The sequence below is a fragment of the Malaclemys terrapin genome, chromosome 5 (genome assembly GCF_027887155.1).
Source record: "Malaclemys terrapin pileata isolate rMalTer1 chromosome 5, rMalTer1.hap1, whole genome shotgun sequence".
In the NCBI taxonomy this organism is placed as follows: domain Eukaryota; kingdom Metazoa; phylum Chordata; order Testudines; family Emydidae; genus Malaclemys; species Malaclemys terrapin.
In genome coordinates, this window is record NC_071509.1 from 20,684,644 (window position 1) to 20,709,362 (window position 24,719).

The window sequence follows — 24,719 nt, forward strand, 5'->3', positions numbered from 1 at the left end:
GCCACTCTCAGCATATTTTACCCGTTTTTCCTTGGGGAGTGTCTCCGGAAGCAGGAAGAAGATGAAAATTAAGTCAGCAACAGCAAACATGAGCGCAAGCAAAGCTGACCGAAGATAGAAGACTTCTCCTTTCCCTGTTTCTATGGCAAGGTAAGCTCCAATCATAGGACCCACGGTAAATCCAAGTGAGAAAGCAACACCAATCATTGCCTGTTGAGATATAGTAAACTTAAAGTTTTAGACATAGGTTTATTCATGACCAAGATTTTTTTTTTTTTTTTTTTTTTTTGGTAAAACTTGATAACTGTTAGGTCTGTCATACTCTGATAGAAGCTAAATTGTTGTGCCAAATGCTAACACAACATGAAGCATGATCAATTATGCAGGTAATGGAATTAAACACCTTTTGATCCAATTCAGAGAGTCAGTTCTAAAGCTATTCTGTCTCTTGCTAAACATCCATGAAGCAAATCCCAAAAAAATCCACAACCACCTCGAGGGAAGGGGCAAGTGTGTGGCAAATAGCAATGAATGTCAAGGCAGAGATAACTGCCACCGAGCTGAAGCTTTCATGACTGGGCAGAAAATAAAATGGGCTATCATTCAATAAGTGGCCATGACACTTTTCAGCATGGTAAAGGGGCACCCAGGAATCATTTCCACTACTAAGGCTCCTTTCTCCTTTGAAATAAAGAAAGTGAAGGGAAAAAATAGGGGGGGGGGGGGAGGAGGTTGAAACATGTGCTCATTCAGTTCAGGACTTATTCACCCAAAGCGGGTTTAAAACCATAAATCCCCAGGATGTGCTTTTAGATTGTAAAGCTGCTCAATGTAGGATGATGTCAGTGCATCATGTGTACCACCTTGGTGGCAATGATGTTGTTTCTCATCCCCCCTGGTTCTTTTGCAATTCCCAGCTACTGCCCCATCGATACAAGTTAAATAAAGGTGAGCAGGCTTTGGCCAGGGCAGAATTAGGATTGGTGGATTCTAAGAAAAACCTGTGATGGTGCAGGAAATAGTAAAGGTGCCTCATTAGGTAGCTGTCTTCCCTCCAGTTCAGCATTAAATCAGTGCACCAGAACAGGGCTATAATGCTGGAGGAAGGAGGCTAACTACTGTGCCGATTCATACCCTGTGCACACACACTGGCTTCAATGGAACTTAGCACAGAATTTAGGCCAGTGTCTTTAAGAGGAGATATTAAAAAACAAAACAAAACTAGGGCCTGACCACTTGCTGTCTGAGTACAGGACTGAAACAGGAACACCAGAGTTCTAACCCTGTTTGCAATTGAATCCCTCTTGGGCCTGAGAACAGCCTCTTACTATTTCTGCCTCAAATTCGCAATCTGTAAAATAAGAAGAGTACTACTGGCTTACCTACCACACAGGAGTTTAGTGAGGATTATTGTGTGGAAAGTGCTTTGAAAATGAAAAGTACTGTATCAGCACTTGATATTGTTGTTGAATTTTAAAATCTCCACATATTTTCCCCGAGTGCAAGTTAGCCAGGATACAGATAACATTCTGCAACATTATAACATTCTGCCTACCAAAAATTCACCCTATAGTTTCAGTTAGATAAACAGTATAGTGCAGGAAGTGTACTGACACTTTAGCAGTTGCTACAATGCTATACAAGTATCGCTTTCCATTGCAGAGTTGGTTGCATTTCGCCAGTGGGTGAAATGACTCTTAAATAAAATTGTTAAGTCAATTTGTAAAGTGCTTTGGCATCCTTCTGGAAGAAAGGCACTCTACAAACGTAAGTCATCATTATCACTTGATCAGTGAAAATACATCAGAAGTAACAAAACACGCAACTCTGATGAAAAATGAACAAGAAATCCCATTCGTATAGCCAGCATTTGTAACTCACCATGCCCTTGCTCCTCGCTTTTGGAGAGTGCAGGTCAGCAATTATAGCAGTAGACAGGCTGACGTTCCCTTTACTTATTCCACCTAGGACTCTGGAGAGAAGAAAAATACCAAAACTCCTAGAGATAGCCCAGAGTGCATACGATGCTATCAACCCCACCTGCAGAGAGAAGAGGAGATTTCTCTTACATAATACAGTAAAATCAGCATAATTTTAGGATTATTTTCTAGCTAGACTAATGTTTGAAAAGCAAAATCAATGTCTGCTCCATTAATCATGAAACAACAAATGCTTTCTTGAATAAACTGGCATTTCACCAGACATATACTACACTAAATGTCAGACAGTAAAAATCCACTAAGGAGAACCCATGGGTTCTCCTTAGTGGATTTTTACTGTCTGACATTTAGTGTAGTATATGTCTGGTGAAATGCCAGTTTCACCAGACATATACTAATCATTTCACACAATCCCACTATTGTACATTATGTTAGGAGGAAGTTTGTCTGATGCAAAATCTATCCTTTTTATGCACTGAAAGGTGTTTAGAACACCTTTGTACAACTTGCTCCATTTTGCTTACAAGACAGCCACAAAATGGTTTCCAATATAATTAAAATGTTAAATAAAATCTGCAACTCAGAAAAATTCTAAGACAAAAAAAGAGAAAAATCCACTGACCTGAAAGTCAATTTTAGCCTTCAGTTTTGGTGAATAATAATTGAACTCACACATGCTTAATGTATTAATCTGCAAAGACTTTATTGGATGATGGGTTGGGTATGTCATTTGTTGCCAAGATCCCTTATGCATGTTCATACTTGCACTGTATTATACCTATAATCAGAGCCCTAAATTTAAACTTGTAACAGCTACCAAAGAGAGAGACTGTTTGGTGAATGTTCATTAATACAATAAATAAATGATATGTTGCACTTCTGTCAAGTGCTTTCCAATCAAAGTTCCCAAGGTACTTTACAAGGGGCTGGAGTACATAATATTATTATCCCTATTATACAGATGGAGAACTCAGGGACTAAAAGATTAAGTCCAACATTTTCAGACTGAGTGCCTAAAGTCAAGCACCTAAATCCACATGTAGGCACTTGTACAGGTGGTGTGATCTTGCATGTTAGAATGTCAATGGTATTGAGTTGCCTAAAAGATAGAAATAAGCCCTTCTGAAAATCCCACTAGGTGCCTATCTGCACCTTTAGACACCTAAATACCTTTTAAAATCTGGCCCTAAGTACCTAACGTTAAACCCCCAAGTTTGATCAAGTGACTTGGCCAGGGGAGGCAGCAATGGTCAGGACTAGTGCTGTGCACTAAACACACTGGCCTCCCTCTGTACATTTGATTTATGCTGATTCTAGTCAGGCTGCCAGACATACCACTGTCAACAACATGATCGGCCTTCTCCCCAAGCAGTCAGATGCAGCGCCCGTGAGCGGAGAGGAAAAAAACTGCAGGATGGAAAAGATGGAGCCAATCAGACCTAGAAAAGATTGATCATTAGACTTAATCATTATACATGCTGCCTTAGTTTTAAACACAAAGGCAGCATAATTGTTTAAGGCCTATCACTTCACTATGGCCCTTAAAAAAACCCAACAACTCAAACACATATAAAGGATACACAATTATGTCGTCAGACTGTAGCCATGAACAGCAGTTATCTCCCTGGAATGCAAACAGCCCCAAAATATTGTGGCTAAGTTATTTAACTGAATTTAATTGGGTTTTCAAGGGAAAGGGAAATGCAGACAAACCAGAACAAGATGGGACTTATGGGGGAAGGAGGGGTGTGTCAGTAAAATGCAAATTCTCTGATATTTGCTATCTCTGACTGCAAACTCTTACTATTCATGGAGAGAGGATAATATAGGATTTAAGAGCCAGTCAGTGTAACACACAATTCTTTTAAGTAGTTTTTTGATTAACTGAACTTGGATCTGTCACATTTAATTAGCTTATATTTTATCCCCTTGGTATCAAAGGCAGCAGTGAGACACATTGGGGTATGTGACACCCTCACATAAATGGCAGTGAGTCTACATATCTGAAGAGGTTCCTTGAAACCTACATTCTGTCCCTGTGATCTTCAGTTCCTCTCCTCTCTTGCCATCTCTAACTCAGTGCCCTCATTAATTTGCAATACCTTTATGACAAACTGCCAAGAAAATGCTTTGTTGTCACAGTTTTTTTCTTTAAAGGAGAGAGCTGGCTTACATGTCTTACTTAGACCACCTATCAAGGTTGAAAATGCACACAGAGGCCATGGGTTAAATTTTGCACCACTGAATGGTAAAACTGTAAAACTCCCCTTGACTTTAAAGGAGTCAGGATTTCACCTCAAGTATTTGAGTATCTGGGGGAGAATAATTTCTTTGTGGTTGCTCAACAACAACAAAGTAAAAAATGAAACAAAAACAAAAAACAAAACAAAACAAAAGCCATACACCCACTTACAGCTTTAGCTCACAAGTGAAGGCAGCAAGGTTCTTTCTTATTTGGATGGACATTAATTATTATTATTATTATTAGCAGCAACTAAAGGAGCAACTGAGCTTCAAATCCATTATGCTAAGCACTGTACAAACGTATAACAAAAAGTTGGTTCCTATCCTGAAGAGATTTACAGTCCAAGTATGACACAAGAGACAACAGGTAGGTACAGGCAGGTGCAGGATGGAAGTACAAAGTAACAAAGAGATGATTACATTTGCAATGATAAGCAGCGGTCACCACAGATGGCTGCCAACATCAGATACTCATTTGCTGTGGCGGCTGGTGCCCAAAATGATTGGTGCACCTACAAGTATGCCCCTTCCTCACTACTTCTGTCTCATAGAGGGAAGGGAGGAAGAAGGCGGGGGAAACAGTTGCTCCCCATTCTCAGCCAGAATCCTGAAATTTTCACTCATGTCTCTTGGATGTATGAAGTGTGAAGCACTAGTGAAGGGTAGTGTAATGCAGATGGTACAGTTTAAACCACAACACCACAAGCTATGCCAAGAATGTGAACTTGGTTGTTTACACACCTGGCCCAACACACAGGCCTCTTACCTTCCCTTGCTCACTATTAACAAATCTGAATTAGCCTTTCAGAGGCCTTGATTTACTGCTTTGCTGCCTTCAGTGACTCATGGAGGAGCTGGAGAAGACTCAGTCACAACAGAAGTGCCCTGGTGGCAACAAATAGTACTGCCCTCTGCAGAACAGTTGCCACGCCCCTTCCATAGACACCGCAGTGTGGCTGCCGGTTGAGGTATAAATGGTGAGCCTCTATTCACTCGACACCCCCTGCCGATTTGCCTCCATTCCTGGGAAGCTCAGTGCTAAAGTAGTAAAGCACAGCAGGCCTGGCCTAGGAAGCATTACTGAGGAATAGGTTGAACTGCTTGCCTGACTAGTCACAGCTATCAGTTCCATGTAAGCAGTACCATTTACCAAATATTTATAATCTGCTTCTCTTGGGTACTTCTAGGGCATCTTTTACTGTGGTATTTAAGCCCCAATTTAATAATGGTGCCATATGTTTACAAGTTGTTCATAAATAAAAACATTACCATAGAAGAGAACCTGAAAATGACACTAGATTGCAGGTTCATTCATACCTCCAAACAAGACAGTGTTGTACTTCCTCTCCAGAGGTACCCCAAACACTGCAGCAAACCAGTCCACGCCATGCTGTAGTGATAGATAGAAACCATCCTACAAAAGAGAGTCATAATTCACAGTTAATGGCACTTAAGGATAGGCTGACCAGATAGCAAGTGTCAAAAATTGGGACAGGAGGTGGGGGGTAATAGGTGCCTATGTGAGAAAAAGACCCAAAAATTGGGACTGTCCCTATAAATTTGGGACATCTGGTCACCCTACTTAGGGAACAAATTCTCTCTTGCAGGCTCTGACTTTATTTGCAAAAATGTAGCATTGCTTTGTATCCCAAAGATGCCACTTGAGACAACTTCCTTCCCCAAGTGTATGTATGGGGTATATGCCTGATGGATCAGTGTAGTCCCAGATATATTTACCATCCCCTTGACCTTTCATCTCTCTCTCAAAATCTCTTCCATGGTGGCACAGACAGATTCTCACAGACTAGTGCTGGGTTCTGAAGCAGGAATGGGATGCAAAGCCCATGTGCTGGCTCCTAGCATCTAGCCCCTCCCTACACAACAGAGCTAGGCTGGTTCCACTGCAGGTAGAGTCCTCAGCAACCATACAGCAGGGGTAGAAATTTGCCCCATTATGCCCTACAGAAACATATGACCGGAACACAGAGCAGAAGATGGTGAATAAATGCTACAGAGTTAGGCATTAACTCCTACACTTGCTAAGTCTGGATTTTATACATAATAGAGCCACGATTTGAGTTACAAATTCATATCTCATCCCAGCCAGGTCTTCTACATTCCTGTTAGAGTCCTGAGAGTCTCCCTGTTTGTCCTCCACGTTGCACACCCACCCTAGAAACCATGTGTCTCCGTCACCAGACTCCTACCCAAGAGGAAGGGGCTATGAAGAGCTTCACAGCTCCTCATTAAAGTTACTCAATTAACCAGGGGGGATGCCGATGAACAACACAAGGCTCTGTGTCTCCTTCCCATCTCCTAGAACTCAGAGAGCAATGGACTGGGACTAGGAAGGAGACCCAAGGTTTACACTTTGCTATTCAAAGCACTAGGCCACCAGCCCAGCCCAAACTCCTCATCTTTTACTTGAATGAGGAACATGTTGGTGACAAAGTAGGAACTTTTTGTAATATTTCTATGAGGCTTATGTGTGCCTCAGTTTTCTCCCATAATTTGCATTGCTACCCAATAAAGGGAAAAGGGATTAAGTTTGTTCTCAGGGCAGATTAAGAGACATGGGTATGTGCATCACCTTGCCGTCTGGGTAAACAGAATACAGTTGTTAAGAAACTGATGGAAACTGACCCAGATCAACACGGGGTCCAGAGAGACAATGCAAGCTCTACTCCTGGGGGAATTCTGCACCACTGCACAAGCGCAGAATTCATGTGTCCCACAGAATTTTTTTTTTCCCACAGAAAATACATTCTGCTGAAGAGGCTCTGCAGTTACGCCTTTCGGCTACCAGGGGCTGTGGTGGTGCCAGAACAGAGGCAGCTGGCTCACTGCTTACCATCCAAAACAGTCAGCATCTGATAGGGAGAGAGCAGAGGCTGTGTCCCTTACAGCACCCTGCCCGTGGGGCCAGGTAAGAAGGCACGTGATGGGGGGGGGGGAACAGACAAAGCGGGGCACACAAGGCTGCTGCGGGGTCAGATAGACTTGGGTTCAGAAGGGCTAGTGGGGTGGACAGACTGGAGTGGGGACTGAATGGGAGTGGGCGTGCAGGGCCACATGGGGATGGGGGACGAGGAGTGCAGGGCCACATGGGGGCAGGGGTGGCTCAGTGGGGGTGCAGAGAAACATGGGGATGGGGGGTGGGGTGGCTGAGAGGTGGTTCAGGGAAACATGGGGACCGGTGAATGGGGATGGGGGGTTCAGGGACACATGGGGACAGGGAATGGGGTGGCTGGGTAGGGGTGCAGGGACACGTGGGAATGAGGCTGACTGAATAGAGGTGCAGGGACACTGGGGGCTGGGGGTGCAGGGATACATAGGGATGGGGGAGGGGTAGCTGAATGGGAGTGCAGGGCCACATGGGGATGGAGGGCAGGGGGAGCAGGGACAAATGGGGGCAGGAGGACGAGGGGTGGCTGACTGGGGGTTCAGGGAAACATGGGGAAAAGGGACAGGGGGGAGCTGAGTGGGAGTGCAATGATACATCGGGACAGGAGCAGATGTGCCTGACTGATTGGGAGAGGCCAGGAATCAGACAGAGTCTGCATGGGGAAGATTCCCCAACTCCCCAGGTGCCTTCCCAGAAATTATTTCCCTTTCCCTCAGCTCCTCCATTACCCCGTACTCTCCCAAGCCTTTGCACTGCTTCTGAGGGATGCAGGAAATATTTTCTATATTGTAGTTTAAATGAATTATTACTCTAAGTTTTATATGAACAAAATATGCCTAGTAAAGAATCTATTTGTCAAAAAACATTTCCTGAATCTTTTTTGTTGTCTGTATTGTTACAGACATACTTGTTGACAGGTATTTTGAAATAGATTACCAAAATAATTGAAACTAGCATGACTGTGTTATTTTGACAAATAAAATACTCAGATTTTTGCAGAATTTTAAAATATTGTGGGCAGAATTTTTAATTTTTTGGTGCAGAATTCCCCACAGGAGTAAAGCGCCAATGACTCATGAATTGACATTCTCAGCAGAGAAGCTAAGCAGAGACCTCAGCTTGAGAACAATAGACAGAGACAGAGGATTAGTGTGGGCTTCTGCTTCTGGAGGAGGTGGGCTCTCTACTGGGACTGAGTAAGGAAATGAGAGAGCACAAGCTAGAAAATGGAGTTCATTACAGCTTGGCCTGGTGAATTGCTCTGGCTTGATCAGAATGAACTATGCTTTAACCTTTATTTCTCCATGATAACCTAAGGACTTCCAGTGCTATGTTCCAGTTGACTAATAACTCCTATCCTGTTCTGAAAATGCTGCTTAGGTGTCACTGCAAATACTTGCAAGGGTGCATTAGTCCCTGAAGAGTGTACAAGTCTATTTCAATTGCACTCACTGGGCAGAGCTCAGTATAAAGCAGGAGTGCTGTAGCCCAGAGGCTACAGTCTAGGAGGCAGTAAGACTGCAGGGCCTTCCCTGAAGGAAAAGTGGGACTCCTGGGGGTCTTCCATGCTGAAGGAGTTCTTCCAAGAGACTGTTTAAAATCTGGGATGTAGCACAGATTCTGTGCATCTGTGACATGTTTCTTCATGACTCTGTCAGTCAAGGTGCTGGTTTTTGACAGGTACAGACTGTCTAGCCATATATGGCTTTTGGGGTTCATGAATCCTGCCTTTGGAGTGAGGGTCAGGAGGAAGCAAAGCTTCAAGAGGGTCCCCGGTTTACACGAACAGTACCAAATTAGACATGGAATCATGGGGCTCAGTACTACCTCAGTAGCATGCTGACTGGCATTTTTCTAGCTGTATCCAGATGCTCATTGCTCCATCAATGTGCTTTCTGCTAATCTGCTCTGAAGAAGACCCAGTAGTGGGGACTTCTCCCTCCTGCTGATCATAAGTGCGTAAGTGCTTGGGGACCAGGGCATATGTCCCATCTCCACCCAAACAGCACAGGGTAAGAAGGCAGCCACAGGAAAGGGAATTAGAGTGATGGAGATAGAATAAGAGGGCTTAAGGCAATGTAGTCCCCCCACCTCATTCTATCTCAAAAACAGATCACCAGAGAGCTAGCTCTGTGTATTGTTTTAAGAAGAATCATCTACTTACCAATAAAACCTACTGCCAACAAAGAATTCAATATTTTCCATTACAACCTAGTTGCTGGCACTGGTAATTGAGTAGTCATGTAAATAGATTTGAACATCGGGGAAGAGAGAATAGCTGAGAGAGAAATGGCAAGTCAGCCAGACAGCTCGCAAGAGACGGATGAGGAACCCTTGATGGGCTTGTGTTGTAAAGGACACTTAAGACTGAGTTAAGGGCATGTCTTCACTACCTGCCGGATCGGCGGGTAGCAATCGATCTATTGGGGATCGACTTACCGCGTCTAGTGAAGACGCGATAAAATCGATCCCTGATCGCTCTGCCGTCGACTCTGGAAATCCACCGTGGCAAGAGGTGGAAGCGGAGTTGACGGCGGCGCGGCAGTGGTCGACTCGCCGCCGTCCTCACAGCCAGGTAAGTTGACCTAAAATACGCAACTTCAGCTACGCTATTCACATAGCTGAAGTTGCGTACCTTAGGTTGACCTCCCCCCGCCGTAGTGTAGACCTAGCCTAAGAAGATCTTGAGACACAGTTCTGGCCCCCTCACTCACACAGCCAGGAGAGACAGAACAGAGACTGCAGACTCTGTTACCAAGAGACCAGGGCTTCACGCCTCATGGAAATTCACCCGGCTGGCTGAGCCACACAGCAGCAGGAAGCCCAGCGTTGGAGGAAACCTCTCATCTGACTACTCATCGCTGGAGACCAGGCAGCCACAGCCACAAGTGAGTAAAAGAACAGCAAGGTGGAGGGCAAATTCAGGACAATTACAAGAAGTAGCCACTCAGTAATCTCTGGATTTCCCCAAACATAGACACCTGACCCCAACTCAGTGGCAAAGGTGAGAAAGTCTTACTAGGCAGAGCAAACAAATCAATCAAATCCATAAGAACAATCTAAATACATTCCAGACTTGCGGGTGGGTTTTAGTCTGCATGTAGCTTTTGAGCTGTATCAGGGGAACAGGCACCCCTCACATAGGGGGAGGGATAGCTCAGTGCTTTGAGCATTGGCCTACTAATCCCAGGGTTGTGAGTTCAATCCTTGAAGAGGCCACTTAGAGATCTGAGGCAAAAATCAGTACTTGATCCTGCTAGTGAAGGCAGGGGGCTGGACTCAATGACCTTTCAGGGTCCCTTCCAGCTCTATGAGATAACATATGGAGATATACCTATCTCCCCTCCCTCTGCATACCATTCTTCAAATTGCCTCATGCCCAGACTGTATTTTCAGCAGGTAGAGTTTAGTTCTTACTTACATCATTCTTGCTGTAATACTCAAGGATTGAAGGAAGGAGTGGCAAAATAAGAGTGAATCCCAGCAGGTCTATAAGGAGTGCCACGAAGACAATGGTGATCACCCGACCGGAGCCATCTTCAGCCTCTGACTTGCCTTTGGTGGGGCAGCTACTTTCCCCCGTTCTCATGGCCATGTTGTCAGGCGTCGCACTTCTGAAACAGCATAACAGCACTCACTCTGAAGCATTTCAGGCACTGAGGTTATTTTACCCAAAGGGGAAGAACTTGCTGACTCATTCTTACTCCATTTCCCCCAGTGCAACCGTATAGCAATTGCTAGATTAGAATCCTGGTTCACTAGGCAGGGGGCTGTTTTGCAAAACAGAACAGGCCCCCGGCCTCACAATTCCTGGATCTTAGTCACTCAGCTCATTTGTTCTGGTAAAAGTGGAGCATGATGGCAAGAACCACTGTTCAAAGGAAAACTTCAAGCACTCAGTACAATCAGTCCCAGCTAAATGAATGTGTCTTAACAGGATACAAGTGCTAACTATACTAACTATACCTCAAAAAGAACAGGAGTACTTGTGGCACCTTAGAAACTAACAAATTTATTAGAGCATAAGCTTTCATGGACTACAGCCCACTTCTTCGCGAAAGCTTATGCTCTAATAAATTTGTTAGTCTCTAAGGTGCCACAAGTACTCCTGTTCTATTTGCGGATACAGACTAACACGGCTGCTACTCTGAAACCTGTAACTATACCTCTTTCATGTTTAAATACAAACAATTTTTCTGGACTTATTTATTTTGTAAAAATGTATTCAATCCAGCATTAAAGTATAATCATGGAATGGAAATGTCTCCTCAGGCAGGTAACTAACAGCGTTTATGTCTACAGTAGATTCTACAGTGATTAGTGCTGTATAAACACCTACAACAGTGTGACTCACTGACCACTTCAGGGAGGGTGTTTTGCTCAGCAATGGCAACTCAAGAAACACTGTAAAACAAAGTTCAAATTGAAATTACTAATATGTCTTTAAATCTATACAAAACCATAGGAGGGGCATAACTGTAAGGCAGCTGACCCTTTACAGGATCTCATTTTAATTTCTTGTACTGCTAGCATAACTATCAGCAAAATATTTTTATTATTTGTATTCTGGGAGCACCTAAAGACCCCAGCCAGGGCTGGGGCCCCATTATGCTTGGTACTATACAAACACAGAAGATTGTCCATGTCCTAATGAGTTTACAGTCTGTCTATATGTCTGTCTGTGATATATTACAAAAAGTTAGCAGTTTGTCAAACAAGGTGGAGTGATTTAAATTAAAGTGTTTTAAATCAGCAAGCATGAAACATTAATTTAAATAATTGTTTTTAAACTTGTTTTGTATTTGTACTTTAGTTATTTCCCTAAAGAAAGTTTCATTCTCATTGGTTGGTATAACCATTTAAATGTGTTGATTTGCAAACAAATATAGTCTTTACACTAAATTTTAATATCTTTCAAATTTTAGGAGGCCTTATTGATGCAGCATTTTATTATTTTTATTTTAGTGAGTTTAATGGATTATAGTATGTTTAGGCCTTACCATAGGCTGCCACAATTTCAAATATAATTTTAAAGCAGGTTAATTTTTTTAAAGAAAAATGTATTTACTTTAAATAAGAAACATTGTTAAATTGATATATCCTTTTTTAAAAAAATATATTTTTATCCATAATATTGTCAAAACACTGCAGCACAATTTCTGTACACTTCACATAACAATCTTCCCTCCCAAGGTCCCGACAACCCAAAAAAAACCAAAACAAATTTAAAATCTGATTCTGTGTTTACTGGATCAAGCAGTAAAAATGGGGGAAACTACCTCTTTATCCTCCTTCAATTAATAGCCAAACTACTATTGGACTTCCATTGCTCAGGATCAGCCCCACTGAATAATTTCTGGCATAAGTTCTGTATTAAAGACATACTCTGTATTCCAGGTACAAACCACTGGGGATATAAAATTGTGCTAAACCAAGTAACACTCACTGGAGATCTTAAAACTATTTGTGTTCACAGACAGATCTTTTCACTACAAATCTTTAGTATTGAGTTATTGATTATTGCAGCTAAACTATTAAAGAACTAACATTCTCCGATAAACAGAAGAGGAGGACACTTACAATCCATTTATTAACAACAATTGTTGCCATAATGCAGCTGAACCTACTACTGCATGTAACGGGTTTTTTCTTTTTGTATAAGAGTATATGACACTTTTTATTTTTAATTGCAAGTCACTCTAATTATAAACATTTAGCATTAGTTGTAGGGCCTCTGATTTTCTGGGTTTTTTATTAGCAACTTTTGAGTTTTGTGTAGTGGTCCAAAAAATCATAGGACTTATGGCTCTTTGAATATATTGTAGCAAGTAAAGTATATATTGTAATGAGTAACTTCTTTGTAATGTTCTTTAGTACACTTTAATTTAGCATTGTTTCAAATACTACTACACCTTAGGGAACACCAGCAGTGTTTACATGGACTAATTAATTAATATGCCACATTAGTGCACTTTAGAAATCATACCCTTGCAGTCCACATACTACTCTGCGAAGACAAGCCCTTAGATACAAGTAACCATTTCTTGTGTTTATTGGATAAATACCACTTTCAATTTTTTTTTAAATCAGGGATGTTTATCACATAAAACCAAAAATCAGGAGCCCTGATTATTTATTTATCTAAGAGATATCTGGTTAGTTGAAGTCAACTGTGAGCATTAGTTTTGGCCTTGACACTTGGGCCAGGAATTTTTCATTCTCATTCTTCTCTGGTTAGTGGTCAGGAGAGGTTGCTGTGCAGGCCTTCGCCTTCTTCTCCAGCAAGCAAGCCAAACTGCACTTCATAATACATAACCACCCTTCTTCATTCAATACAAGCAACACCGCATCTCTGCCATGGCAGCCCACCTTGCTTCCTGCAATGGCCATTCTATAGTAGGGAATATTTTAGTTCTAGGAAGTAGTTACGGATGCAATGCTCTGGAAGCATGGAACATTCAAAGGCTATTATGCTGAGATGTGACAGATACGATGAACACATGGAATAGTCAAAGACAATTGTATCAGCTTTATAAATGTTATATGTACCTTTATGGGCTAGCTGGTGATTGCATTTCTGGCTCAATGCAGGAACTCAAATCACTGAGGGGTAATCAGAGCCATAACCAGGGCATCTTCCCAGGGCACAAATAGAGGCGTGGCAAGGGCTTGGTCGGGGAGGGGGGTGAGGGGACACCACCTCCACCCTCTGACTCATCTCAGCAGACCACCCAGCCTGTCTGGGTTGGGGGGGGGGGGCGCACAACCAAAAAATCTTGGGGGAGAGGCATGTGACCATGCATTTCCTGCCTCACCCCCCCCCCCCCACACACACACGTGTCATCTCTGGGTGGAAAAATGAAAACAAATTATAGAGGACGCAAATATACTTGCTCACCCCAGGCACCGCTATGCCTAGTTACAGCACTGGGGGGAATTAATGCAAATCTCTTATGCAGGTAAGAAGTCTGTGGAAGTTTTACCCCCTGGGGAAAGAGCATATAGTGGTTTGACCTGGTTCAAGAGGCCTGGCAAACAAAGAACTGAAAACTGTATAAAGAAACAACTCTCACCTGGGAGAGAGGTCAGTCACCCTTGATCCACAAATGGACATGAGATTGTGACCAAGAGGCACAGATCCTGTGCAGGACCTGAAGTACTTTGGAACCTGCCAGGGTCTCCATGGGGAAGATGGGTGACACCTGGTAAGCTAGGCATGCCTATAAACTTTTTATTTTCTTTAAGATATGCTTCCTCTATAATGCCTTTGTTCTAAATAAACAATACTTTGTTTTATGAGAGTAGGCTGGTCACTGGTTAACCCTATTATTGTCCCCTGAGAGAACAGAAGTGTGGGTGCTGAACTGAAGTCAGACCTTTGAGAGAATCACAGTGAAGCAGGAGGAACTGCAGCTGAGTCCCGGGTCTGGAGGGAACAGATTGCGGGATGCTGCCCAAAGAAAGGTGATGGCTAGAGGTCTGAGAGGGCAGCCCCCATGAAGGTGTCAGAGGTGCAATTCCCTCAAGAACTGTGACAAAATCTCTTCACTTACTGGAACCAGTTTGTGTCCGGACACCTGAACCTCTCCCTCTTTGAGTTTCCTCCACAAATCCCCTGTGTCTTCCCCTCTTTGTTACTTGCTTCCTCCTTCCCTTTCCAGCCCTCATTACACCTATTCAGTCCCGGCCAGGGGCACCAGCCTCCCGGTTCCAATAAAAGAACTGACTTGGAAGCTGACCCGGTCCAGAACTCACACCTAGGGCCTTAGTCATTTGCTAGCGACCAGCCTCAACCTCACAGCTCCTTGCCTTGCTGGGCTCCTGCTGGAGGAGAAAACCCCCGTATTTCCCACCTCGGGATTGCTCTGCCAGTCTGGAGAAGGCTTTTGTGACTCATTAAGAGACTGGGTTTGATTCTGGAGAGAGAAAGAGCAGCAGGGCCAGTTTCACAAACTACTTAACCTCCCCTGAGCCCCAGCGTGACTAGAGACACGCGAGCGAAGGGGAAGGAGGGGAGGGGAGTTTGAATGAGACGCAGAGACCAAAGCATCACTTAGGGGGACATTATTCTGGCCTGGGGTGCTGGGACTGACGTACTAGTCACTGTCCCCCATTCCCAGGTGTGAGCCGTAGCCACCCCCACGTCCGGGACACCCCCCCCCCCCCCCCATCCCCTGCAAACTGCCCCACCCCGCCCCATCGGAGACAGCCCCGCAACCTGCTCACTGTGCCCAGCACAGATCCTCCCCCGGCACAAAGCCCTCACCTGTCCGCGTCTATCTGCACCCTCCTCAGCTCTCCCCGCCCCGGCGCGCTCCTCCCCCGCGCGATGCTGGCCGGCGAAGGGAGGGGGCGCCGCCAGCTGCCCGGTGCACAGGGACCAGCTCCACCTCTGCTTCCCAACAGCTGAAGAGCGCTCCACACGGCCGCGGCGCTTCCTCTTCCGGGCTGCTGCTGGGCTGAGTCCTGCCCAGGGGGAAGAGAACATCTTCTGTGGATGCCACTGTGCCCCCAGCCTCACTCCCCGGCAGGGAAACGCCCTCAGGGGAGAATTCATTTCAGGGGAGAGTTGCCCGCTCTGCTGAGGAACGAGTTGGCAGTGTGTAAAGTCCCCCTCAGCAGCTTTTTTAGAGCCCCCGCCTCATTTAGGTAGGGTTACCATATTTCAGCGAGCAAAAAAGAGGACGGGAGGAGCCCCGCCCTAGCCCCGCCCCTGCCCCTCCCACTTCCCGCCCCCCCTGACCTCCCAACCCTCCCCCGTTCCTTGTCCCCTGACTACCCCCTCCTGGGACCCCTGCCCCTAACTGCCCCCCAGGACTATCTAAGCCTCCCTGCCTCTTGTCCCCTGACTGCCCCAACCTTTATCCACACCCCCACCCCCAGACCCCTGGGACTCCCACGCCCCATCCAACCACTCCCCACCCCCTGACAGCCCCCCCCAGAACTCCCAACCCATCTAAACCCCTCTGCTCCCTGTCCCCTGACTGCTCCGATCCCTCTCCGCACTCCTGCCCCCTGACAGCCCCCCCCAGAACTCCCAACCCATCTAAACCCCTCTGCTCCCTGTCCCCTGACTGCTCCGATCCCTCTCCCCACCCCTGCCCCCTGACAGCTCCCCCCCAGAACTCCCAGCCCCCTAACCCCCCCGCTCCTTGTCCCCTGACTGCCCCCTCCTGGGACCCCTGCTCCTAACTGCCCTCCAGAACCCCACCCCCTACCTAAGACTCCCTGTTCCTTGTCCCCTAACTGCCCCCTCCTAAGACCCCCCCCCAACTGCCCACCAGGACCCTACCCCCTACCTGTACCCTGACTGCCCAAAACTTTCTCCACTCCCCCCAAAAAGCCCCCCCCCGTTTCTTGACTGCCCCCTCCAGAACCTCCCTGCCCCTTCTCCTGCCCCCCCTTACCCTGCTGCTCAGAACAGGGTGTTGGGCTCTGTGCGAGCCGGACACCTGGCTGAGCTCCCCAGCACAACAAAACCCGGTCCCTGGCCCTGCACAACAAAACCCGGTCCCTGGTCCGGACCGGGTTGCAGGGGAGAGCTGCCCTTGTATCAGCACAAAGTGCTCTCGCTCCCGTTTTGCTACCCTGCATGGCAGAAACCGCTCCCAGTTGCAAAAGGGGAGGGCTGCACTTTGTGCTGAGACACTTGCTCAGAATGCAGGGCGGAGCTCCTCTCCAGCTGCTCCGGAATCCAGCCCGGGACTTTCCTGCAGCCCTCCCAGCCGCTCGCTCTGCTGTGCCGGGGGAGGGGGAAATCCCGGACATTGTGAGTGCTTTACAAATTCCCCCCGGACGCTATTTTTAGCACAAAAAGGAGGACATGTCCGGGTAAATCCGGACGAATGGTAACCCTAATTTAGGTAATCCCCTCCCCCCCGCAAAAAAAACCTAAGACGCCCCCACAAACTGCCCCAGCCTGTTAAGTGACCGGCCAAACCCAAGACATCCCCCAAACTGGCCCCTAAACTCAAGACAATCCCACAAACTGCCTCAGCCTGTTAACTGCCCCGCCCCTGAGACAGCCAGGTAAACTGCCCTAGCTTAAGCTTGAGACTTTAGCTCCAATCTAAGGTTAATGTTGGCCAAACATTTCAACATCCAGCAAAGAACGTATAAAGATCGTGGTTAAAAATGTTGAGATTACATCCGTATCTAAAAGGAAGTGTTTTTTATTTTTCCCTTATGACTCCTCACAGAGTATTAGGGTTATCATAGAACGTCAACTGTACAAACGTGTGTTATAGATGCCAAATGTAATGCAGATCCCATGAAAAACACTGATAGTATAAAATCCCTGTGAGATCATAATTTTATCTCCTTTTTACAGCAGGAGAAACGGAGGCAGAAGTTGGTATCCTCAAGGCCATAGAGTTAGTATTAGAGCTGGAATACAAACAGAAGTTTCTGACTCCTAATTCTGTGCTCAGACACACTTCTCTCCTGCAATAGTCTTGTCTACATTAGGGAAAGTTTGCAAACATTTCCCTTTGTTGCCCAGCAGTTCAGCTCCAACACCAGTAGCAATCTCGGAAGCCCTGGTATAAATAGGTCACTGGCTGATGCTGGTGTTAGTGGTTAAGACACAGTACATAAAATAGCAGCCTCCTGCCTACACAAGCCCTTCTGTTGCTACAGTGTTAGCTTCAGCAGGAAATATTTGCAAAATTTCCCTAGTGTAATCAAGGCTAACAGAATGTGACTTTTTAGTGTGCGCACATGCTTATTTTTATTAAGAAAAAGTTTAATCTCTTACAAATAAACTATGGATGTTGAAATGTGTGGATTCTTCTGACAGAAAAATCACAAGGAAAAAGAAATAAAATTAAGGTGGCTGAGTTAGGGCAGATCCTCAGCGGGTGTAATACAGCATAGCTGAATTGACTTCACTCACTGGAGCTGTGCTGGTTTACAGCAGTTGAAGATCTGGCCCAGGGCCGGCTCCAGCCACCAGCTTGGCAAGCAGGTGCTTGGGGCGGCAACTCCGGAGAGGGGCGGCAGGTCCAGCTATTCGGCGGACGGTCCCCCACTCCGGCTCGGAGCAAAGGACCTTCTGCCGAATTGCCGCCATAGATGGCTATCGCGGCTTTTTTTTTTTTGGCTGCTTGAGGCGGCCAAACCCCTGAAGCCGGCCCTGATCTGGCCCAGTGTATATTTCAGGGTTATATATATTTACATATAATTAATGTCTAGGAAAGTGAGAGAATTTTGGAACATAATTTTTCATATCTTTACTGCCACAGCCAGTTCACTCAGCCTGTTCCCCATCAGTACATATTGTTACCAAACTTTGGCACCATTGCAGTGGTCCACTTTCCTAGTCTATCTTCTGACCAAACATCTTACCTCTTTGCCCATTCATATAAATGCTGTGTCTCATTTGGTATTTTAATAGTTGCTTGTACAATTAGATTATGGATGGTCATGTGGTTAAAGCACAAGACTGAAAGTCAGGACTCCTGGATTCTATTTTCAGTTCTGCTCAGACTTGCTGTGTGACCTTTCGCAAGTCACTTACTCTGTGTGTCTCAGTGTCTCCTATTTGCAAAATGAGGATAATACCTACCTTAGGATGCTATAAAATTCAATTCATTAATATTGGCAAAGGACTTTGTGATCCTCAGACCAAGAAAAAGTGGGCTTTCTGCCACACCCCACATTAGTTTCTGCTTTTGTTTCTCAGCAGAGGTTTCAGAATTCCCCATTCTCTTTTCAGAAGCACTTTTGTACCTCCATGTCAAACTGAGTTTCTCACAAGTAAATGAAAATTGTACTGGTCCATCACTCAGCCTATAGGACACAGGAAAGTTATGTAGCACAAATCTTGCAGAAATGCGACTTGTTTAAAAATAAGAGAAAAGAAAATAAGTGTAAGTTAGCAACATGTGAAAAACCAGCAGCAAGAAATTTTGATTTGATAGTAATGTAAATTTAGCATGTTCTTAAAGATTTTTTTTAATTATGATTTTTGACTGACAAGTTTTAACACTATTTATTTTAAAGAAAACAGCAATAGCAGCAGCACAGTGAAGTAGATCCTGAGTTGCAGTCTGTTTATCTGTATTTGAATGGAGACATCATAACTTGCAATTGGTACCTGAACTACATATTTCCTAGCCCCTAAATCAGTGATACTCAGACTGAGGCACCTGAACCACAAGTGCCTCTTTAACGCGTGTCCTGCAACTCTTTGCAGCACATGATATTAACATTATTAACCGATCAGGATGCTTTTACTATGTTATTACCCAATTAAGTTATTGATTTGCACTAAGTTATTAACATATATGCTGTGAGAATAATATATATTATAAACTAAATATTTCCCGTCATACTGTTTAAATATGAATAGTATTATAGTAAATGAAACAATGAAGTCACACAACTGTGGCTCTTTTGGGTAATGTTGATCGCCAATTTGGCTCCTGAACTGGTGAGGTCTGCGTATCACTGCTCTAAAATGATATGAAGAGAATGCTCGGTTTTAGACAAACACCTTCCCCACACAGCATCCCCTCTGCCCATCAGCTGGGCGTTCAGAGAGCTGTAGCTCAGGTTTCAGCCTCAAGTTATGATGTCACCATCTTGGTTCCCCAAAGTTTGCCAAAATCCTCAACAAAAGGAGGGAAGTTGTGGCCTGTAAGGTAAGAGATAAGAAATTATATTTTAAATGCCTATGGATATCATTAATTATTTTTCATTGTTCATCATACTTATTACAGTAGAGCTTAGGGGTCAACCAAGAATAGAGCCTCATTGTGCTAGGGACAATAAGAGACAGCCTCTGCCCCCAAATCTTACCTTCTAACTAGACAAGACAGATTCAAGGTAGGAGAAATGGATAGACCATACAAGCAATATGAACAATGTGATGGCTCAATAGGCTCATAAATCCAGGACTAAGCTCCAAATGTCACATTGGTTGGTTTGGTTATTTAAATTCTTTCAGTGTGGTTATGCCAGGAGGGGATTAGCTAGAAAGGTGGAAGGAAAGGAGGGGACTGAAGACTGTGGAGGAGGAGACAGGAAGGACTGGAGTAAACTGCCAAGCAGCACAGGCGTGAGAGAGTATTCTGAGTTAACGTTGCAGAAAGCACCCTGATGAGATCACCAGTGTCCATTGGAACCTGCTTGCACTGTTTTCTTCACCTGCTGTGCCAGCTTCAGGCAGTGTCTTTCCAAAAGGCCACATGGCAGGGGAGAAGATGGTATATCATATGGTTTCTGGTATCCCAGAGGGGGTCTCCCCTACACAGTTCTGGGTCTGAAGAGTGCTGGATCAGAGGGCAGCCCCAGCTCGGCCCCATTTTACCCCATCCCGCCCAATGCAGCAGTAGTAGTAAAGGACGCAAACAGAAATGTTTATGATTGACAGTTTCCTTTGAGAAGACAGGAACTGTGGATCACTGATTGCTACACAACTTGCTGTGCTATGAGTTTGCTACATAGCAGCAGTTAGTTGTGGCTTTGATAAACCAATATCTCTCAGAGGTTGACGGACACCAGTAGAAACATAAAAAGATCCTTGTGAAAGACCAGTAAGCACCTGTCATAATATGCTCCCTTCTTCGAAAATGTTAAGTTATTGCTCCATTTCAGACTGAGAGGGTTTGAATAGGCTATCTACACCAGCTTTTTTAATCCTTCATAAAATCCAGCTATAGTATTTGGCCTGCCAAAATCAAACTGTAAGTGTGCAATTATGAATAGGCTTATATTGCTTTCTCATAGCATGGTCGATTTTAAATAAAGTGGATGTCTAAATCTAAATCTAAATCTAAACCAAGTCTAGCTGCATAGCCTTTGAAAGGATTTTTGTTCTCTTCAAAGGCAATATAATACCATCTGTGGTCTGGATTTATGCCCATCAGAACTCTGGCAAGTACTTTACATTCTCCCAACAACCGTATGCCTGGCATTTATTCCCCAGCAGATTAGCTTTGGAGGAGTTGGTCTAAACATCAGGATTAATCTGTCAGGATATCAGTGTCTCACACAGCATCTTGAGATTCAGTTGTTTAGATGAGTGGTTCATTACCCAGTCCAGTGTGTGAAAGAAAAAGGAGTGGACTTGCACACCAGCTATTGATCATGGATATGGTTCCTTATTATTGTTATTTATATTGGATAAGCTCCTAAGACCCCAGTCATTGACCGGTACCCCATTGTACCAGGCAATGTACAGATGCAGAACAAAAAGATGGTCCCTGCCCCAAAAATCTGACACTTAAAGACAAGAGACAAATGGATACAGACAGGTAGATGGGGAGCACAAGGAAACAAGGTCCTTCAAGGTTATTGGAGAATTAGGGGTATTGTGTAGAATAATTCTACAGAATAAAATAAACTTTAATTTAAAATATATTTATAGCCTTTCTAGCTGCAATGAACTTTGAAAATATAAACTGATGACCAACGGTTTCAAGTCAAATGGGAGCCTGGCAGCTGATTTCAGGACCAAGCCCCAAGACATGAATTTCCCTTATTCATTTCAACGGAGTGTTCAGTTTGAACTAATCCAGTTCAAAGACCCTCTTCACAGAAATCTAATCAGAATCCAAATGATTCAGTGGAATTTGAATTTTGTATCATTGCAAGTGTGTTGCCAGGGGTAGCAAGGTAAGGAGACATGATCCTACTTGTGACCCCGTTTGCTATTGGCTTAATAAACCTCCAAACCAATCTAATCCGCAGTCCTGTTCTCCTGCTCTCACCACTGCCTCTGTTCCTACAGCCCTGGAACTTCTGACCTTGTTCAGAACCAACCCACCCTATATCCTACAGTGGCTTTTCTTAAGTCCTGACCACTCCATTCAACATTCTCCTTGAATATTTCATTATTTCAGAGGAATTCCACAACAAGCACATGAGAATTTCCTACCATCTGCTCTAACAACTCAAATGTTAATTTTTTAAAGGAATATATATATATATATATATTTTAAACACAAAATATGTTTAAATAAATAGCTTCACTCTAGCACAAAACCTGGCCTCACTGCCACAGGTATTCAGATACTAAGATGATAATTCGGTTTAAAAACCTAGATAGAATAGAATTGTATTCTAAAAAAAGACCCTAAATACACATCGGTTGTTTCAATTTCTGCCCATGTTTGCTGAGCTCTGATAATACAATAGCGTTTACACTCTTGGATGGAGGTCAGGACTCCAGGGTTCTATTCCTGTCAGTGTCACACACTTGCCAGCAAGAGGCTGTTCTAAGAATTAAACTTTGTAATTAAAAAAACCTCCGAGACCTTAAATGAGGACTATCATGGAGAATTAAGTGTGATTGTGGTGAGTCAGATTCTGGCAGCCATCACAGGAATCTCACTGAAGTACTTCACTGACATGTATGCAAATAATCACTCAGAATGAACTACACTGGGGAACATTAATCTTGCAACAGAAAATAAGAAAAACAAGGCAGTTCACAGCTGAATATGAAACTCTCTGCATTGGCTGCAGCACAACACCCCTCCCCCCCAACCCAAAAGAGTAGGCAGAGGGTTGATGTACAGTAGGTCATCCCTTTCCCATTTTTTTAAACAAAAGAGTAGCTGCATCAGTGCTACCAATAATATAAGCTCTGCTGTAGATCAGGAGTAGACATTTTGACCACGGTCTCATCTAGTTCTGTTAAAATGTTAGCAAAGGAGTGCAGGGTCTATGGGTCCTGTTGTACTGTCAGTTTGCAATAATGACCACAGAACAATTCTGCTGTTGCTCCATAGCTTATGTGGTGTGTGGGAGGGGAATATTTGTCCCTCGCTAACCTCTGCTAAGCATAAAGCACAAAAATTGCATAGGGGAGCAGGTTTCACAGCATGGAGCACGTAAACATATATTCTACTTGCACATGTTTCATAGCTATCCCATGTGCTTTTTCCTCACTTATCAAATATATTTGAATTTTAAGAAGGACTTGAGCCATTCATCCCATTTTTGCTTCCTCTTTGATCCTAAAGTGAAGTCACATCACCAAAGTGTATTCTTTCCTCTGTGCATGGGGCTGCCATTGAAACGAATGCATTCAAATTCAGAATCTGGCCAGAAACATCCTGCATTCAGATGGTGACAAGATGATGTCACAAAATCTTAGCAGTTTTCTGTAGAAGCAGGCAAAAGGAGAAGCTGGATCGGAGAGGACAAATCTCTTATTCACCCAGAGTTATTGTAATATCAAAAGGTACCACACAAAATGTCTGTCCCAGTAAACTGCTCTCCATAGAAATGTTCTGGTTCTGCAAGTGTGTCCCCTCTTTAACTGTGCGCTTCCTTCTTTCTATTGTTTGCTGCCTCAGTCTTAACTCTGGTCTAATCTGCAGTTCTCAGCACTGTTCATACTGTGATGGAATTGCTTTCTGCCACAGCGCTAGCCGCTAACCTAATCCAAATGTAGTCCCTGCTGAATTCATATTTACATGCTTCACAATGGAATCCAGTGAGGCTGCCAAACTCTGACTCATAAAAGTCCTCCCCCAGCGGTTCCTCCAACTCTATGAACAGCCCCTCCTGCTTTTCCTCAGAAACCTTTTCTTTTCTCACCGTCTCTCAGCAGCTCCTCCTGCTTCCCTTTAGTAACTTCTCTCTCCCCACACTTACTTCCTATATTTCTGCCTTTCCTCACATCTCCACAGTTGATCTTGGTACAAGTTTGCCAACAAAACAAAACAACAAAAAGACCTGTGGCAGCACATCTCAGAGCACAGGTCAACTGACCTGGGCTTACACTATGGGGCTAAAAATAGGCGTGTAGGTGTTTGCTGAAACCTAGACTAGCCAGAGCCCAGATATCTACACGGCTGTTTTTAGCCCCACAGTGTGAGCCCTATGAGCCCCAGTCAGTTGACTGGGGCTCTGAGATTGGTTCTGGGTTTTGCCTTTTTTTTTTTTTTTTTTTGGCTGTGTGAATGGATCCAGAATGGCTGATAAGACTATGCTGTGCCTGTGTCTCCAGCAGCAAGGTTGCAAGTAAGAGTCAACACCAGAAACAGAAACTGCATTTTCTACCTTCGCTGTTCTTTTCTTTTGCCTGTGTTTGATCTGTTTTGTTTTCTTGAAAATGGGATTGCTACTGTTTAATGTTGGACAATTTCAGGGTCATGTTAACACCTTTGATTCCTTGTGTTTATGTAAGTGGAATAAAGGGGTCCAAACACTGAATAATTCCGGCAATGTCTGTAAAAGTTGTCTATATATTCCACAGTAATCGCCTTCAAAATCTGGCCCTGGATCCTAATGTAATAATAGACTACTCAGGTTTAGGCAGCAAACTTTTAGACACTGTGATAAATGATAATGTGGTGCATAGGATCAAAACTGATTTCAAGCATTATCTCCAGCTCAAAGGGGTTTGATCTGTTGCTGTTGTCTATGGCCTCCATGTGTGTGTGGTGGCTAATATCAGACTAGAAAAGTCCTTCTGATGAATGGAACACTCACCTTATGAACTCCAATCTCAATGTGTAACAAAACGTTTATTTATTTTCTGGGATGGGTTGACTTTGAGGTATGAACATACAGCTGAAAAAAGGGAAAGATTAGTTGTAACTCTGTGATTTTCCTCCCTGGAGTCTCTCACACTAAGTTACAAAACTAAAATCAGTTGACCTTGTGGTAAGTGA

At 44.2% G+C, this 24,719-nt stretch overlaps 1 protein-coding gene across 1 annotated transcript in view; it reads right to left on the reverse strand.

The window, feature by feature from the left end:
- Window positions 1-18,469, reverse strand: part of MFSD10 (major facilitator superfamily domain containing 10) — a 34,891-nt gene extending 16,422 nt beyond the window's left edge. Inside the window, exons 1-7 of the mRNA XM_054029688.1 lie at window positions 18,436-18,469; window positions 15,356-15,605; window positions 10,511-10,703; window positions 5,502-5,598; window positions 3,276-3,379; window positions 1,882-2,040; window positions 22-210 (exon numbers count right to left, since the gene is read on the reverse strand). Of these exons, the coding sequence (XP_053885663.1) occupies window positions 22-210; window positions 1,882-2,040; window positions 3,276-3,379; window positions 5,502-5,598; window positions 10,511-10,703; window positions 15,356-15,605; window positions 18,436-18,469 (1,026 nt within the window). The remainder of the gene's footprint in view (window positions 1-21; window positions 211-1,881; window positions 2,041-3,275; window positions 3,380-5,501; window positions 5,599-10,510; window positions 10,704-15,355; window positions 15,606-18,435) is intronic.
- Window positions 18,470-24,719: the final 6,250 nt, after the last annotated feature.